The sequence below is a fragment of the Styela clava genome, chromosome 15 (assembly GCF_964204865.1).
Source record: "Styela clava chromosome 15, kaStyClav1.hap1.2, whole genome shotgun sequence".
Taxonomy (NCBI): Eukaryota; Metazoa; Chordata; class Ascidiacea; order Stolidobranchia; family Styelidae; genus Styela; species Styela clava.
Window position 1 is genome coordinate 924,091 of NC_135264.1, and position 17,343 is coordinate 941,433.

At 34.5% G+C, this 17,343-nt stretch overlaps 1 protein-coding gene across 2 annotated transcripts; it reads right to left on the reverse strand.

Annotated features, from left to right (window-relative positions):
- Window positions 1-6,031: 6,031 nt before the first annotated feature.
- Window positions 6,032-8,167, reverse strand: LOC144432358 (uncharacterized). 2 transcript variants are annotated; one of them, XM_078120364.1, is made up of 4 exons: window positions 8,006-8,167; window positions 7,406-7,491; window positions 6,573-6,765; window positions 6,032-6,258 (listed from the first exon to the last, which is right to left on the reverse strand). In XM_078120364.1, exons 1-4 carry the CDS (start codon window positions 8,153-8,155, stop codon window positions 6,202-6,204), a joined length of 486 nt encoding a protein of 161 aa, XP_077976490.1. In that variant the 5' UTR covers window positions 8,156-8,167; the 3' UTR covers window positions 6,032-6,201. The 2 variants fall into 2 exon arrangements, with proteins under 2 accessions (XP_077976490.1, XP_077976491.1); XM_078120365.1 differs by lacking the exon at window positions 8,006-8,167 and adding an exon at window positions 7,561-7,663.
- Window positions 8,168-17,343: the final 9,176 nt, after the last annotated feature.

Here is a 17,343-nt window from a genome sequence, read left to right on the forward strand (position 1 = left end):
TTCTAATTTACTCTTATACGAGTTCAATTATGATAGGGTTCCTAGAACTCAACTAAAAGTAGATATAGTGGGAATAGGAGAATTGAAATCCGGTGCTGATAAGCTACGAAATAAATTTTCACTGCTGCAGAGATGTAAACATGTACACTTGTTGTGTTGTTTACCTATAATATCTCCCAATCTAAGACACGATCTCGGTAGCAGCTAATTAACAGAGCGTTAATTGCAATTAGTAATTCGTTTGTTTATACTTCTCTTTAACCTGCAATAGTGAGTTTGTCTCCAGAGCAAAACTATTGATGAACTATATCACAGCGTAGAGAGTAATATAAATATTCATACAGTGATTGTAAAGGCATAATAAATAAGAGTAATATTGTTTTTTATTGACAGTTAGTCCGTGTGTCCTTCTTCAGTAACATTAAACGTGCTTTAGCGGAATAAACCCCAACTGAACATATGTCAAATAAGCACGCAATAGATTGTAATTCAAAATGTTGGTATAATATACAGTTGCACGATTTAATTGAATAGTTTCATATAACAAAATACACCTAAATCCCTAATAAAGGTATATGTGATGAAACCGGATTACTAACTAACCAATAGCGATAAAACAAAGGCAGCAACACTTGAGCGAGGGTGGGAAAAACGCCATCCACTGTTCACACATACATAATGCACACTTAGTTTATGTACTGGCAAACACCAACTAGCAGCTGATATTGGCGTTTCTATTGGGAAGTCTTCTAAATTTTGGCGGTCAAAATTCTTTCCGTAGTACAAAATTTCTCCCCCTCAAGATCGTATCCAATTGACTGCACCAGACTTGCAAACGGTAAACTTTGAGCAAGACATGCTATATTTGCGGCAAAAAAGAATCTGACTATGATGTTTGAAAGAAGATGAAGAGAACAAAAAATATGTGAGTTGTGCGGATTACCTGAGTTCCCTGCTTGCAGATATTTTGCCGTTGTGGGCTGCATTATTAACGTTTAATGTTTGGTATCCGTTTCTTGGGCTATCCAGAAGTATGTGTACCAATATGGCGGTTACTAAATTTGTTCGCCTACTTTACATCACATTGTGTAAAGGGACGGAAGCTTATGGGTAGAGGGTATATTCGCTTGGCTAACACAAACAGTCCTCGAACTCCTAAAAACTAAAATAAGAAAAATCGGAATAAAATTATGGCCTAGCCCCAACCTGGTACATATCTACGTATAGGGATCGTTTCTTGTTCATTGTGGAATAACTTTGTTTCGTTAAAAGCAATGAAAAGATTGCTTCATTCCATAACCTAAAACGGTATAAGTGATCTAACTCTGGCCTTTGGCACGGGAGCATTTCATAATATGAGATATGGCGTCAGTTGAGGTAATTTATCAATTAAAGTTTTTGTGTTGTTCGCATAAGTATTCTACATTCACTGCGTGTAAGAAGGTTCAATGATATGCAACATACTATTGAAATGAAAAGGAGCGAGCATATGCACGTTGTAGCATTTTACACGAAACCCCAACTTTTGAAAACTGCCTGTGCTGAAATTGTTCTTTTCTTAGCTTACAAAACCTAAAACGATTGTTTAATTACCACATTGTAATCGAATCAAATTATAAAATTGCTGAACGATGCGAGGGCACTACGTTTTCGTTTACCATCTGAAACATATTGTCTATCATTTGTACTTTTTCACAAAGACCACAAAACAAAATGTTCAAGACTTATTTGCAAATAGTTTCTCGGAACCGCCACGATTATTGTGAGGCAACCTTTGATATCAATGTATGTGTGATATGATATGTTGGCGGAAAGATTCTTTTAATTATTTAATATACCTTGGTCATTTAAAACCCATCCTACGCGCAAAAATAAAAGTTATTTAAAAAAAAATTAACATTAGCTCTTACAGGAAATGTGATCACCAGAGCAGAAATTTGCACTTTTTGGTATTTTCTAGCAATATTCTACTATGGACGTGTGCATTTTTGAAGATAGGATATTTTTTAAATAATTTTCGGTGTTTTTATCACAATAAACACGGTCAAGATTTTCGATAATCGTTTTTTATCGTTGATGTTCCCGTGTCATTTCTATTTAACCACATTCCCGTTTTGTACTGGAATAACCTTACTTCGTAAGTAAGGCAATGATTTGCATAAAATTTATGAGTTTAGTGAGATCGAAGTGGCTGAAATGTCTTTAATATTCATTTTCATCACAAATTTTTATGATTCGGTATCTCATCTGTTTAAAATGTCGAATGAGCCTTTTGAAATATATAAATTTCATATTTGTTGATCAATGTATTAAAACGCCATGTAGTATGCTATACTACTAGTAGTACATATAACTACCCTCATATCAACAGTTTTGTAAATGAAAATCGAGCTTTCGACCAATAATATTGATGACAATTTTTGCCAAGAAAGAATATATATTACCGAGACAAATAAAAAGCCCTCATCCATTACAGTAAAGTTTCTTAGTCCTGTTCATGAACGTTTTTTTTCAGGATGCACTTGTTTTTGTATATAGAAGATGTTATCTGATCCATCGTTCTTACATTCGCATAAACAGACATATTTTAAACATATGTAGGCAGTGGTGGAATTCAGCCGGTTCGCACCGGTTCTTTAGAACCGTCCCACGGAATTTTATGAGATCAGCGAACCGGTTAGCATTACTGGTTACATTGACTATTGACTATTACTTGTTACATTACAATGACTTTTTGTAACAGAACCGGCTGAAAAATATGACTTTTGTGCTGGAACCGGCTGAGAAAAAATTTGAATTCCATCACTGGTTACAACATAAAAACAAGTTTAACATTTTCACCATAAGAAAGCCGAGAAATTATTTATGCCTAGCCATTTATTTATTTGATAGTTGTCACCGGATTATAAATCTCACCATCGGAGTATCAAATATTTTACCAATTTCCATTCATTTTTACTCATACATACCGATTTACAGAGCTGTTAGTAGATATATATCTCTCCGATTTATTTTGAAGGTGTATTTTGATGCAAAAAATAAGACACTTTTAATAACAATTGTCTGCAGATTTGCAATTATAGTTGTACTGTCGGGTTCTATTGCAACCGTGCTATGCTAAAAATGATGAATTATCGGTGGAGGTAACTTGTCCTGAACGAGACATAAATATCAAATGCATTGGTTAAGGGTAAAAATACTCATTGGTATGAGAAATAATAACAATTCAATTTTATCTGACTAACCAGTGGCGTCAACAAGCATTCCATCAACATCACACAGTGGTCTATAAACAAAACCTTCCCGTGGCTACCTCAGAGGAGTGGCATTTGCCTGGAGAAATATTACAAACTAAAGATTAAATTAATCAAAAGGAGACAATTAAAGTTGGCAAAAAAGTTTGAACGATTTGAAATTAATGCAATTGATATTTATGTCTCGTTCAGGACAAGTTACTATGTAGATCGGTACGTATGAGTAATAATGACTGGGAATTGGTCAAATTGTCCAATTCGCAGGTGACGAGATTCATAATCCGGGAACTATCCGAGATCTGGGAAAAATCATCAAATAAATAAATGTCTTGGCCCAAATCATTATTAGATCTTCTTATGCTGATAATGGAGCTGGTTTTTATGTTGTAAAGAGTTACATAATGCTTGCCAAAGTGTTTATAGCATGATACTACTATGTCGAAAGGAACCTTTTGAAATAAATAATTTTCATATTTGTGATCAATGTAATAAAATTGCCGTCTAGTATGTTATACCACTAGTAGTACATATACCTACATCTATGTCAACAGTTTTGTAAATGAAAATCGCGCTTTCTACAAATAATTTTAATGATAATTTTAATTACATTTAACAAAAATTATGTAGGTAAAAAGTTTTGCATTTTACAAAATACTCCGAGGGATACTTAATGCTTAATTATTAGGGATTTCATAAGTTACTTTTAAATTAAATACCGAGATAAATAAATGGCTCTTGTTAATTGTGGTAACGTTTTTTAGTCCTGTTTATAAAAATGTGTTCAGGATATACAGGTTTTCGTGTATTGAAGACGTTAAACTGATCGCATAAACCCACAATCGTATAAACAGATTCTTAATTAACTTACAAGTCACCGAACTTTAATTATACCGCATATGACCATTAACTGACTTGACAGCAACACAGTTCTCATTAACACTGACAATAAGGTAATCTGCAAGATTTCCAAATACCGGAGAAAAAGAGCTTGTGATATGAATAATTTAGTCCTGTTTATGTTTTTGGGTATTGAAAAGTTAAACTGATTCACCAATCCCACAATGACATAAACAGATCTTTAAAATGAATAATAAAAAACGCCACCGATGCAACACAACAGTGGGACAATAATTGATGAAATCTACATCTCTATTTACCATGACTACTCTATCACGGAGTTAAAGAAAAGACTCAATTCGTCAAAGTTTTTTTCCTTAAAAACCTAACTAGATTATATGTCGATATGTGAAACTAATTTTAGTCGCCATGGGTATTTTCCCGTCTGATTTTCCAACACATCACCAGCCTCCATCGACTGAGGTCATATTGTTATAAAAATAACTTGAACCAGTTTTCCAATTTTTGTAGTTAAAAATTTGATTTCAGGGGAATATTTTCAAGTTCATCATGAAATATACATTACATATAAATTTTGCATGATGAGTCTTAAAATGAATACAAAGGGATATTAGGCGTTGTGCAACTTTGTCTTCAAAACAACAAACACCAAACTATCTTTTGTTTAATTTTGGCATTAAATTTTTAATACCATTTTTCAGGCCAATCGCTCTAACTATTAGAATTGGGTCTCCCAAACTTGGCCCCTTGGAGCCACGTCACGGTTTTCTGGGGCAAACTGTACTACCTCACATTTTATCTAGTGGCGACGACTTGCTACAATATTTGAAATGAATCGCATGTAAATTTGCCGCAAATATTAATTTTATGTTGTTCTCGAGCCACATTAGTCCCAAAACATTTGAATATTATTTATCACTAACCAATGTTTTTATCTCAATAACTATGTCGGTCGTTAAAAGTCTCTAACTGTCATCCAATGTTTCGTCTCCCAACCTGTTCCTTGCATTACATTTCAGATTCTTTACAACGAAGGTGCTTTCATAAATGAAACGCTCCCGAACACCGATAACATGCCGTTTATGTTATATTCATATAGCACTGACACAACTTACGGACAGATCAAGCATTTAGGCTTTGTTTTCATCAATCAAGTAGTTTTTCTCCCATACCGAGTTAAAATTTTGTTTGGATTGGTCGGATTTCCTTTCGAACTTACAAATTTGGGCAATTGTGAAGTAGACTACAGAAGGGTAATATCGCGACATTAATTGATATTTACTAAATTTTCTGACATATCGGCATCAATTTCAACGTTACTGTACACGCTGATTACAAAAAGACAATGCCGTAGGGAGTATTATGCTAGGCTAATATTTAGTTCATGCTATTGATATATTGTTAACGAGTATTCCCGAAGGAAGAGAGCAATTTATGAAAATTTCAAGTCATTCAAGGGTGCCGAAATCGAATAACTGACGTTTAAACCATTCTAGGCTGGCAAGGCACACTTTTCAATTGCCCTACCAAAATCACTTTTGTCCACAGACTGTCTCATATAGCCGTGTCGCAAGTAAATTCAACGATGTTGGTGATGTGACTATGTAACAGAAGGTTTTTCCGGGTATTTTTATAACAATACCAAAATGCTATGTTTTGATTATCACAAATTGTTACCTATATCAGTAAATGTGACGCGGGCCACATGTGGCCCGCGGGCCTAGGTTTGGACCACCCTGTACCACACCATTAGCTAAATTCGTGGACTCATCAATTTAACATCTGCATAATTCAGGTAAGCACAAATCACAACTGTACTTGTGTGACTGGTAACGGTCATTGTTGAACCATTAATCAGATTACCCATTTTCTTATGAAAGATGCAATTACAAAATAAAAACACATTTAATCTTTGCTAACTTTTTTATTAACCAAAATAATAGATGCTTTAAATTCCAGAGCCAAATTTTTACTAAACTTGCAGAAATAGTTATGATGAATTTTATTGTTCAATATGTAGTTTACACAAACTTTCATTAATAATTTTACTGAGAGAAAACGGTGATAAATTTCTTTATTTATTTCGTGCTTATTTCTTTCCAATCCACCCTTCAAACTTCTTCCGACAATCACATTTACACGGAGTCTATGAATAAAACATAGAAATATAAATTCGATGATTGTCATCAAGACATTGGGTTCAATGGATTTTCGCTTTATCAATGTAAGATATTATCAACGATGTCTTCTCATTTATTTTTAGGAACAAGTTTATTTCATTTATTATTATAATGCTCGTTATAAATATCCTCTGATAAAAAATAACCATTTATTTTCTATTCACAACATAATGTCGAAATGTTTTTGTCCTCACAAACTATACCAATCTAGATGGATTTGTTTGTATCCTACTAGATTTTAATATTTTATATCACTCAGCTTTATATCAGAGATACGAACCTTTACTGTAACATTTCCTTTGTACAGTTTCCCATTTTTTTCATAAATTGTGAATATGTCATGTATGCACCAAACTGTCTGGCATTCACAGTTGATCATAACATCTGAGTACATTTTCATTTCATCTGATCGATGAAATGAAGAATGCCACCATTCCATAGCCTGCATTGCGGGGCAACTCTGCTTCGATAGCCTTCAAAGAAATTTTTTGATTCATCTAAGAAACGCAGCATATTTATTAGATTAATTAATTATATTTTCATAATAGGGCTATATAATTGTTGTTACTCCAAGCATGAAAAAAACCTTGGACTAATATCATAAGCCGATCACACCAAAAGGTTTTATTACTATTCTTATGGTCGCATTGACTTCAGAACTCTACTCCTGTTTGGAGAGATATTCGCTGGGAAACCCTCTTCCGCGTGTCTAGTACTTGCTTTATGTTCGATATAAGTGGTTGGTGTTTTGCTTTGCAAACCGCATTACCCTTTGAGAGCACACAGTCAAATTTGATGTTCTAGTAACAGATCAAATTACAAAATTCGACAGTCGGAGTGGCTCGAATATTTCTCATTGAGGTTACTTCCGCTCACACCACACAAGTCCTTTGGCCCAGAGAAATAACTTAAAAAAAGAATTGATTACAGAATGCAAGCTATGACTGGGTTATCAGTCAACGCCTTTTTACAGCATAAATTATGGTAGTATGCAAAATTTTTACCATACTTTTTTAGCTTTGTATTCAGTAACTATAGGTGCAATACGCCTGCGAATAACAACAAATGCAATATTTCAACAAACATTTTAGCAAAGTTAATACTTCCAACTACCTGAATCGATCACACGTCGGATAGATGCCGAGAGCAAAATTTTTCTTATTCGAGAAATCGAACTTTCTTGCCTCTTGCAATGTCACCTGTTATAATATAGTACAATACACAAAAATTTTGAATCCAATATTGTTTTATATATTTATGCTACAAACTTCAGTATCAAATTTTGCAAAGAAATCCTCCACATTGAGTTCAGTGTGCTTAGGTGTGCCCAGTACTCCAACAAAAAGAAAGAAACAAAGTATGAACTTCATACTTTTTTCAGTGATAGTTAAAGCTGCATAAAAGATATTTATTTGTGTTCACCACTATTTTTTCATTAGTTCCTGATTGGCCTTGGACTACTAAGTAATAATGGTGCTCCCGAAGTATGCGAACCAAGATGGCGGACATCGGAACGTAACAGGTTAGGGTTAGGCGATAATTTTTTTCCAATTTTCCTTATTTTAGTCCTATTATCAGTTCGAAGACTAGTCAAGAGCCTCCCGTAGTATTTATACCTAAAATTATGGCCTAACACTAACCTAGTACACATATTACATTCCGATGTCCGCCATCTTGGTTCGCATACTTCGGGAGCCCCGTAATAATATTTACATAATAAGGTGATTTTAACATCTTTGTACTAGAACAGTGTTTCCCAACCCGAGTCCTCGGTCTCAAAAGAGTCCGCGGAGCGTTGGAATGAGTCCGCAACGAGCCAGAAATCCACTGCTGGCCGCAAACGTTTTTGCCAAACTTGACCATTAGCAAAGTTACGATTTAGGTTACAATTTACATAAAATATAAAAAGCAAAATTTATTCATATACCATTAATCGAGTCAATAATTACTGGGTACTGAGTAGGGCTGGGCATATATTCGAATATTCAACTATTAGAATAGCAATTTACTATTCGAAAATTTGGTAACAGGTGACACGACAGGCCACTTGCGCGTCGCTTAATCAAACGATTGGAGTTCACAACTCACTTGCGGATTTCCGACGAAAAGACGGGTCGGCAAACGCGTGGATAAATATCTAAGTGGCGTTTCTCGCGAGCTCGAACAACGAGGAATAATTTTCTTTTATGATAGGTGTCAATGGTGGCAACCTAAATTTTCTAAATTAAAAAGCGGCAATACAAAATACTAAAAATAAAACGGAAAACACCATAAGATAAGTTCTATGATGGTCCTCGACCGATTAAAAAAGCTCATTTAGACATTGCAAATCGCAAAATTTCGGGTGCTACTGTAGTATCCGTATCAGAGCATTTTCCCTTAGGATTCTTTGCTTTACTGCCTCCACATTGGTACGCACAGTACTGGAGCGCCGCAAGTGGTATACAAACAGCTCAGATTTGTCGAATTCACAGAAATACGAATCAAAGCAACATAAAATCGGGCACTTCACCACGCATTTTCGTGTCCACGGATTGTCATGATATTTTCTGAGTAGTATTGCTTCTATTTCGTCAACACAACCGCAGATTAAAATGATCACAATTAAAAATTAATATTAAAGAAAGGCGATTTTTTATTTACTAATATACTTAAATTATATTTTTAATAAATACTAAATCAAGTTGTACTTTCTGGAAATTTATAGCAGATAGTAGGATTTTTATAACAGCGATAACAAATTTGCAAGATCGCAAATATTATGTATCAAAACTAAATATAATCGGGCAATATATTCTCACATTATTATGTTCGCAGATTGCCGTGGCATTAGAGAAGTAGTGCTTTCATCTTGTCATAAGTCGACGCAACCGCGAGTGACCATGAACAAAACTAAATTAAAATAGGAACCTTTTAAACCTATATTCTCGTCGTTGTCATGGATTGAATATTACGCGACAGAAAAGGCCATTCATACACTAAAAAAGTTGGCTCTATCAACAAACGCGCAATTGCGGCGAATTTCCGATTTTGAAATTCGTTAAAATTTTGTTCTGTTTGGTTTTATTACTCCTTCACGCAGAGTGCATTTGCAATAAACGCACGTTGAGTCCGCAAAGGCTTTCGCCGGTGAGAAAATAGTCCGCGACCAAAAAATGTTGGGAAACGCTGTACTAGAAGCTCACCGTTCAAAATATCTGAATTTCTGAATAAAATACTTAAACCTGTTTGATATTGTACTACAATGCAAGAAGGACTTTTCAATGTATTGAATATATTGCTACTATATTCATTTTTATAGCTTTATCTTTATTTATTAGCTTTTCTCGTTTTTTCCAAACTATAAATTTTGACATCTGCGAGTTTTCACAAAACTTTACCACTCACAAAAGATGACTTAAGTGACTAATTTTTCAAAATGTTGGTGCTAAATATATACATCTTAAAAACTTGACGCTCTTCGTGAAATTTTTTTTTTCTCCTCCTTACGCTGTTCTGATTCTACGGCTTCGAGCTATTCTATAAATGATATACGTGTACGTCGATGCGCAAAGAAATCGTGATTGAAATTTTGTATATTGGGCCTGTCAGCGATTACTAGCATAATTCGTTTTTCATCGAGAAAATCGTGCAATGTGCGACAAACATATAGTTCAATTTTATATCAGCAATAAACTATGAAGAGGTAACTATGATAACTATGAATTTTCGTGAAAGATATGTAAAGGGCGAATGCATTGATTTCATATTCTTCAAACTTTTATAGCTAATTGAAATCTCAGATATTACATCTATAGTTTCAACATTTTTTTTATCAATACAAATCATATTGCCAAAATTAAATTCACAGAGAAAGCATAAATTTTTTGAATAAAAAAATCGTTCGCATGTAATAAAACAACAATGTATACAATAGAAGACTTCATTTATGAGACCACTGGATAATGAATGATAGTTGATTACCAGGGGAAAAGTATTGTTATTAGGAACAATTCATTCCTTGTTCATTTCCTAATGCTGATCATGTTGGAAATGTCAAACTTGTTTTTGTGTAATAATGTGTCTTGAAATGTATATTTATAGTTGGTAATCATTTTGGTAATCATACAACACCATATCAGTGCAATAAATAAATATTCCTCATACCTTCAATACACGCGAGGTCACATTTAGCTGTATGAAAGCGAACTGTGTGGTTACAGAATTTTAATGTAGGCAAACATATTATTTCGTGCCAATAGCGCACAGTATTATCTGAGTTGCAGGTTTGGCGTAATATATTTGAATGGCAGTTTTCACCCTGTATTTTTTTTTCGAAAATCAATCGACCCCATCCCGTTTCATGTATTGTAAAAAACCGTAAAATACTCAACAGGCTTGAATAAAAGACCTCATCATACATTCGATAGGAAAATGATATTTTCTCATGTATCTGATATTATCTCAAAAAAAAACGAAGATATAACACAAAATCCGAATGCAGAGTTTGCGGTAATCGAAAAACAATTGAGTTTAATTATAGTTCTGGACTGACGTATGTAATCTTACGATATATATCTTATTTTAGTCCTATAACATCTCTGCGGGCGTGACATCATACGGAACAAACAGTATCGAAGTAAAACACTTGCTATACACGCTATATTAAATAATATTTCACGCGTTTTCAGTATTTATTTGCTATGCTAATATTAAAACGTACTGATAGGGGTGAGATATGTTCAAACTTCCATTGTTATATTCTATGAATGTTTGAAATGTATTGCTTACTGCAACGGGTATCTGCAAAAATACCGGCGAAAGAAAATACAGATCAAAATTATCGGAGTTTTTCAACCTTCTTACTGTGCAAATAACACAGATATATCGTAATAATTTTTCCAAGTGTTGAAAAGCAGTGATCAGTATTATTATACAAAGTTGTGTATTTTCTACGAAATTCAAAAAGATACCAGATGTTACAGAATTTTATTTCTCACTTGAAAAACCGATGAGCATAAGATTATTTTGATTATTTTGTCAGACGTCAATTCATTGGATTAGTCACCAAACATCATGTCATTGAAATTATGCTGAATTTAAGGTACTCTGGAAGTATGCGCACCAAAATGTTGCACAACCTGAACCCTAAACTGGTTCACAACCTGAGTTCATGTTGTGCGCCATCTTGGTGCGCATACTTCAGGAGGTTCAAAATTAATTTTCAGACAATATTGCAAAATAATAGGTTCATTGATCGCGATGACTCGACATGGGACGTCTTTTTGACACTGGTGTAAACACAATTGCAGAAACATCCTTCAAGCCAAAGCATCATATTGTTGTCTGATTGTGTAGTCTGGCATTTTTAACTTTTTGGATTTCTCAGTTCCCATCCGAGAATGTTTTTACCTGTTATTTATATATTCTTCGATTTTTACGAATTTGAATGTATTTTTTAATCCTGTTTACAAAACGAATGGAAATTGATGGGCTGCTTATTCTAATCTGAATGCTTCAAAATAACCTTGAAAAGTATACAAGGTTTGACCCCGACGCATCTCCACTTCTTGAGTTAAAACTGAATCATCCAAAAGCAGTCAAAATATGAAATGTTAGTACGTGGTGTAGTTTTTGATGTTTTTAGATACAAAATATTTTGCTTGAATTTCCTAGTTCATGAAATTTAAAGAATAAAATAATTATTCAATTTCGGTTTTTTGACCACATACAAAATCCTGACAATTTGTAACGAAACAGGTTAGAAAATTGAATGATTTACAGTTGGGAGGACTGTTTATAAAATTTCAGGTCAAAAAAGTTCAATTTGTAATTAGCTAAATATTTGTGGAGTAAACAAATCCAAAAAAATTCTTTATTGAGATTGAAAGTAAAGTGCGAATAAATTGCCGATGCAAAAATATATTTGTTCGGAAATAAAGAATAAAATTTCTAAACAAAGTTCATCTTCTGTTTTCGTCAGTTGGATTTTATACAGAATGTATCGGTCCGTTACAATTATCAAATCATATAACACCTTGTAGAACACCTTATGCATCTATTTATATGCTGTGATATGATGCTGTGTTGTGTAATGCAGATACGTTTATTACAGATTATGCGAATAAATTTTTTGTTATTACAAAAAATTTTGTTATTATAAAAAATCAGCAACTCAATTTTATCATAAACATTGATTTGAGCAGGGATTTGGATGTATACAAAACATACATTTCTCAATAATCAAATATATATAAATGTTTCATATTCAATGATATATATGAAAAGCACAGTTTTACGGTTATTTTGTAAAATGTAAAGCTTTTTTTGACTAATTCGCAGATTACCTGATTTCCTGTGTTCGTGAGAAATGTGTGCTGTTAAGGTCATATGCGGTATCGTAAAGTTTGGTGTAATGTAAGTTTATTAAAGCTGTGTTTATGCGATTGTAGCAATGGCGGATGAGATTAACGTCTTTAAACACAAAAACAAGTATACCCTAAACCAGGGTTCACCAACCCGTTTCCCGAAGACCACATGAGTCGCCCGCAGGTTTGTTCCGAAATTTGCTTAATAACGGCGCTTATTAGTAAGCTACATTAATTAATTTCTATCCTGCTATTCTTGTATAAATCACACTTATGTAGAAATTGGAAATGGCACTATAATAATTATTGTAACAATCAACCTGATTTGACCTCAGTAATGTGACGGGTCATTTAATAGTCTTCCAATTATGACATCACCTTCCACGAACCCGCGTTTTTTCAAGTGCAGTTTTAGGTATTCTGTGGCGTCTAAAGATGCCGCAAAACCATGGCGGTATCCACTAACCATGGTCCGCTATGGCCAAGCCAAATCCACGGCGACTGACTTTTTAGCTGCTACATACCAATGGCCGTTACAGCGGCAGCAAATTGAAAACCAATGGCAGGTAAAATTTTGCTGCGGTAACCACGACAGGTCGGCCGTAAAGACAGGGCTGCCCCTGACGATGACAAATATTGCTTAAGTTTGAATATTTTTCTTATGGATAGGGGAAAGTGGGGAAGGTTGGGACACTTTTTTTCTTTCGCATATTTTGAGCCGTTAATTCTGCATATTCTCTTAAGTTTGCGGGACTAATGCATAGAGGGGTAAATGTAGTTTTTATTCAGCAACAAAGAAATTCCCTTGCGACACACATCTTACTACCAAAATGCTTTGAAAAACGTCTGTCAAGTGTCCCACTGTACCCCACTTGTGGGGCACAATCGGACAGACCCTGGGGCACAATGGGTCAGTCTGTCAAAATTCAACGAAGTATGCTCTTAAAAATAAGCAATTAATCAGCATAATCGTCTAAAGTACGGGGAGACTTCGAATTTGAAGATTTAATATTTTTAAAATCAATGTCCAACTGAAATAGTTCAGATATTTTGACAAAACATTTTGCAATAAAATTTGATTATTTCCTTCCTCGAATCTAAATCTGGAAATATTATTGATTCTCGAATATATTCCATATTAGACCATGGGTCGAAAGAAACCATTATATTACACAAAATATAACGCATCTCTAAGTCTCTAAGCACTTATTGTATCAAACACTGTCGAATTGTGCCCTGTAGAGCATGTCCCACTGAACCCCGGTCCATTGTTCCCCATAGGAAACAAATATTTTCAGACCATCCCACGGCAAAATTCGGAAGGCACAGCCACTCGCTAACGTTAGGAATATTTTACAGTGGATTGACGCTAAAGCATATCAGACGATGGTTTGTCTCTTTGGAAAGGCTAAACTAAAAAAAAGAAAAAACTGGAACGGTGAAATTTTTTTTTCAACCTCCCAAAACCAATTTCACCCCATAGCTTGCGCCAATCTACCAGTCCGTTGTCCGTTCGCGGGGACGTTGTAACTCACCGAAGGGCGGATTGCAACATCGAGCCGCGGACAGGATTGCGGATATAGTATCAGTGTGATAGCTGATTTTCCACTGTGCCCCATGTCCCAACGTACCCCACCTTCCCCTACAGTTAGGATAGATTTGGGGTTGGGTTTCACGTTTGAGTAAATAAAATTTTGCATGATATACTAAAAGTAAAATCTGGTACATGACATTGTGAATATACCGGTAATAGCGTCATAAACCATGGCAAGAGCTGTCATCGCTTCGTTTGTGGCAGGAGCTGCCATGAAGGGGTAAGAACTGCGATTCCGTTTTTTTTTCTTGTCCGTTGTGGAGTAGCAATAATACAATTATTGATTCCAAAGAAAAATGTCAGAAAAACGCTAGAAACCAACCATTTTCACGATGAATGGGAGGTGGATTTATTTTTAAACGCGTGAAAACAGTCGGTGTGTGTCAGAATTGTCTCATTTGCTGGACGATTGTAGCCACGGCCAAGCGCAGTGATATCACGCATTCTACCACGTCAGCAGGTCAGCGCATTACGCGCAGAAAAAGCTTGCGATACAAATCAAACAGCAATCTTATTTTACGAGACTATTGTTTGGTTCAACCTATCTTTGTAAATCAACATTATTTGACATGTACTTCACCAGGAACAAACACGGAACACACCTTTCTGATGATCTGCAAGTCTCGCTCAGAGTTACAGTGTCAAGTTACGCGCTGCAGTACAACACTCTGTAACATTTGATAGTACAACTGTTAAGTCCATTTTCTCTTAGACTTGTGTAGAGTGTTTGTAAATAATTCTATATTATAGAGGTTTCCAAAGTGTATGTGTCGAAAGTTTAATCTGCCAGAGCGCACAATCTACACCTGTTCGTTAGCCAATTGTTTAGGATGCTGACTGGAAAAAACTTGCGATGCGGTTTGTTTATTGCTTTGCTTTTAAAGGCAAAAATCAATTTCTATATAGTTTTTACTTCATTTCATTACTTAAAGGAAATTAATTTTTGCCTTTAAAAGCAAAGCAATGAACAAACCGCATCGCAAGTTTTTTCCAGTCAGCATCCTAAACAATTCGCTAACGAACAGGTGTAGGTTGTGCGCTCTGGCAGATTAAACTTTCGACACATACACTTTGGAAACCTCTATAATATAGTGCACACATTTCTTGATCAGATCGCTTGTTCTCGAGTACAATACGATATCGTGTTCAAGCAGAATCTCAGAATAACGACAAATCGTGCGAATGATTTGCCATCAGTCAACATCTCCTGTCGCATCATTTACATTATTGGTGGTTGAACTGTGCCATATTATGACTCTATAGCACAAATTTAATGAGCATATATTTGCAAAATACCGAAAAAATAAAATGAAGAAATACTCTGTAGTCTGTATATAGAATATCGGTAATAAATATCCAGTTGTAGTGACACGGTAAATTTTAATTTTATTTGGTTCACCACACCAAAAAGTGGCATTTGCCTGGTGAAAAAATACAAATTAAAGATTAAATTGATCAAAAGGAGACAATTAAAGTGGACAAAAAAGTTTAACCGATATGAAATTGATGCAATTGATATTTATGTCTTGTTCAGGACAAGTTACCTCCATCGATGATTCATCATTTTTAAAATAGCACGTAACAATAGAATCTGACAGTACAACTATACTTGCGAATCTAATGGCAATTGCCACTAAAAGCGTCTTATATTTTGCATTTAAATACTTTTATTAAACCTGAGAGATTTATTTCAAATAAGAGTTCAGTAAATCGATATTTTTGATGAAAAATGACTTGGAATTGGTCAAATTGTTCAATTCGCAAGTGACGAGATTTATAATCCGTGAACTATCCGGAAGCTAGAAAAACTATCAAATAAATATTTGTCTAACTCTAGATAGACCTTCTAAAGCTAATAATGGTTTTTATGTTGTGAAGAGTTACATAATGCTTGTCAAAGTGTTCATAGCATGATATTGGTCGCCATTTTGATAATGGTCTAAATCTAAACAAAGTCTGAGCACACGGGTAAGAAATGTACATGCATGGCCAGGCTTCCCAAACACCTTTCAATCAAGCATATTTCAACTTATTGTCGTATGACTGTTTATATAGGCCCAATCTCTAGACGAACTGTATAAAATAGCGCATTTCTTTGCGGACTTTTTTTCCTTGTTCTCGTAGCATTTCTATTATAACCACATCCCCGTTTTGTACTGAAATAACTTCAGTCCGTGCGTGAGGCAATGATTTTCGTATAAATTTATCAGTTTGGTGAGATCGAAATGGCTGAAATATCTTTAATATTCATTTGCATCACAAATTTTCATGATTCGGATTCTCATCTGTATATTAAACGATGTTGAATCGAACCTTTTGAAAGAAAGAAATTTCATTTTTGTTGATCAATGTATAAAAATTGCCACCTGGTATGTTATACTACTAGTAGTACATACAACTACATCCATTTCAACAGTTTTGTAATTAAAAATCGAGCTATCTACCAATAATGACAATTTTGCCAAGAAGGAATATATATTGCCGAGACAGATAAAAAGCCGCATCTGCTACGGCAACGTTTCCTAATACAGTTCATGCAAATATATTTGTGATATACTTGTTTTAATGTATTGAAGGCTTCATTTGATCAACCATTCTTACATTCGCATAAACAGCCATTTAATAAACTGATGTAGTTAAAAAGTTTTGCCCATTACAGAATACTCAGCACGATATGAATGTTTTCGCTATAAGTGATTAAATAAAATACTTAATTAATACCGAGATAAATGAAAATCCCTCGTTAATTGTGGTAACGTTTCTTAGTCCTGTTTATGAAAATGTGTTTAGGGTATACTTGTTTTGTGTATTAAAGATTTTAATCTCATCCGCCATTGCTACAACCGCATAAACAAAGCTTTAATAAACTTACATCACACCAATCGATACCGCATATGACCTTAACTTGACATGACAGCACACAATTCTCACGAACATGCACAGGAAATCAGGTAATCTACGAATTAGTCAAAAAAAGCTTTGCATTTTACAAAATAACCGTAAAACTGTGCTTTTCATATGTATCATTGAATATAAAACATTTATATTTGATTATTGAGAAATGTATGTTTTGTATACATCCAAATCATTGCTCAAATCAATGTTTATGA

Bases quoted from the DNA above. Each gene is read 5' to 3' on its own strand.
- LOC144432358 (XM_078120364.1), bottom strand. From the start codon at position 8,155: ATGGTCAAGTTTGGCAAAAACGTTTGCGGCCAGCAGTGGATTTCTGGC. The intron at 7,492-8,005 runs GTAAATATTATT...ATATTATAACAG, and splicing joins TGTTAAAATCACCTTATTAT to GTGACATTGCAAGAGGCAAG. The intron at 6,259-6,572 runs GTTCGTATCTCT...TTTTATTCATAG, and splicing joins AAGGAAATGTTACAGTAAAG to ACTCCGTGTAAATGTGATTG.